This window comes from Phoca vitulina, unplaced genomic scaffold (assembly GCF_004348235.1).
Source record: "Phoca vitulina isolate PV1807 unplaced genomic scaffold, GSC_HSeal_1.0 scaffold35, whole genome shotgun sequence".
NCBI classification, from domain to species: Eukaryota; Metazoa; Chordata; class Mammalia; order Carnivora; family Phocidae; genus Phoca; species Phoca vitulina.
The window spans coordinates 11,796,398-11,797,992 of NW_022589738.1; the positions used below are offsets into that span (position 1 = coordinate 11,796,398).

Below are 1,595 nucleotides of genomic sequence, written 5' to 3' on the forward strand. Positions count from 1 at the left end.
TAAAACCTCTAAAATTGTATGCATTTTATGGATAGGTAAGGTCATTTTTCTTGACAGAGAAAACATAGTGTATCGGATCCTCAATGTACACAGGCAATTCACAAAAGTTAGGAACAATTTCTTAAGAAAATCTAGAGAATTAAACATACTACAAATCCTTCATCGTATTCTGTATATTTTCCCCCCCGCAGCCTAGCTTTTTTTCACCCCTCTGCAAAAAGGACCTTTTTTGTTTCCATTTGATCTCACAGCTTGGACAAGGGTTTCATCATGGTTAAAAAGTTGCCTCCTGGGTGGAGAAAGAGGCTCCAGCAGAAATTCCGACACCAGGGGAAGGCAGACGGGTTCCTCAAAGGCTGCTGGGCACCGGAGTCTCCTAGTCGGGCTTCAGGGTGAGCCTTTCGAAGAGATACTCACTCAGCGCGGCCTGGGGGCTAGCCAGCCTGCGGAGGTTGGTCAGAAGGTCACCCATCTTCTTGATGATCTTCATCTCCTCTTCCAGGAAATGGCTCTCCAGAAAGTCACAGAGACGAGGATCTGTGTTGGCAGAACCCAGGGCATGCAGATCCATAAGGGCCTGGTTCAGGTTCTTCTCCAAGGCCATCGCGGCTTCCATAGCATCCACGCTGCTAAGCCACTTATCTTCGGACAGATTCTGCTCATCCTGGAGGAGAGGGCAGCCACTCCACTGGTTTTGCATCTTCAAGAAGCACTGGGCACCTTCATACTTCTCGTCAGACAACTCTTGGAAGAAGTGGCCCATGCCCTCCAGAGCTGCATCGTTATCTTCAAAATAAAAGCGCAGAGCGCGGTAGGTATAGGAGGCCTGCAGATGCAGGTTTACCAGGCGCTGGAGTGCAGCCTCCACCTTGGCGGAATAATCCTGGCGGATCTGGGCACTCATGGTTGGTTTGCAACGAGGAGCTAAGCACAAAATATGGTGTTTGCAGGTCCCGGAAACCGGAAGTCTGAGATAGCCAGGAAGATGATTCCACCGGAAGTTGCAAACGGAAGGGGAGGGGCTAGAGGGTGGTGAGAGGTTGGCAGGGATAGGAGGAGGTGGGGAAGAGGTGGGAGTACCCAGTCTGTTCAATCCAAGAGACAGTTCTAGGGGGCTACTGGGTGCACTCTGAGTTTAGCTTTTTTTTTTTTTTTTTTAAGATTTTATTTATTTATTTGACACAGAGAGACATAGCTAGAGAGGGAACACAAGCAGGGGTAGTGGGAGAGGGAGAAGCAGGCTCCCCGCTGAGCGGGGAGCCTGTCGCCGGGCTCGATCCCAGGACGCTGGGATCATGACCTGAGCCGAAGGCAGACGCTTAATAACTGAGCCACCCAGGCACCCCTGAGTCTGGCTTTTGATAATAATTTAATTCTTATTTCTTTCCTAATTATTAGAAACAAGTCTTTATCTCTCATTTTGCCCCAATTCTTACCGTAATTCCAAGATGAGGTAAGAATGTTCATGGTCAGTACGTTAAATATTGATAGTGAAACGCCTCCAATCTTCATTTCTTCATTTGTGATTTAAAACTCCGTTTCTTATTTTAGAGTCTATAGGAATATATTGTTTTCTGTTCCTAATCCCTCATTGA

The 1,595-nt window shown here is 47.5% G+C and overlaps 1 protein-coding gene across 1 annotated transcript; it reads right to left on the minus strand.

Moving 5' to 3' along the window:
• Positions 1-235: 235 nt before the first annotated feature.
• Positions 236-904, minus strand: LOC116646173 (ferritin light chain-like). The gene has a single exon (XM_032426798.1). It carries the CDS (start codon positions 902-904, stop codon positions 377-379), a length of 528 nt encoding a protein of 175 aa, XP_032282689.1. The 3' UTR covers positions 236-376.
• Between the last annotated feature and the right edge of the window lie 691 nt (positions 905-1,595).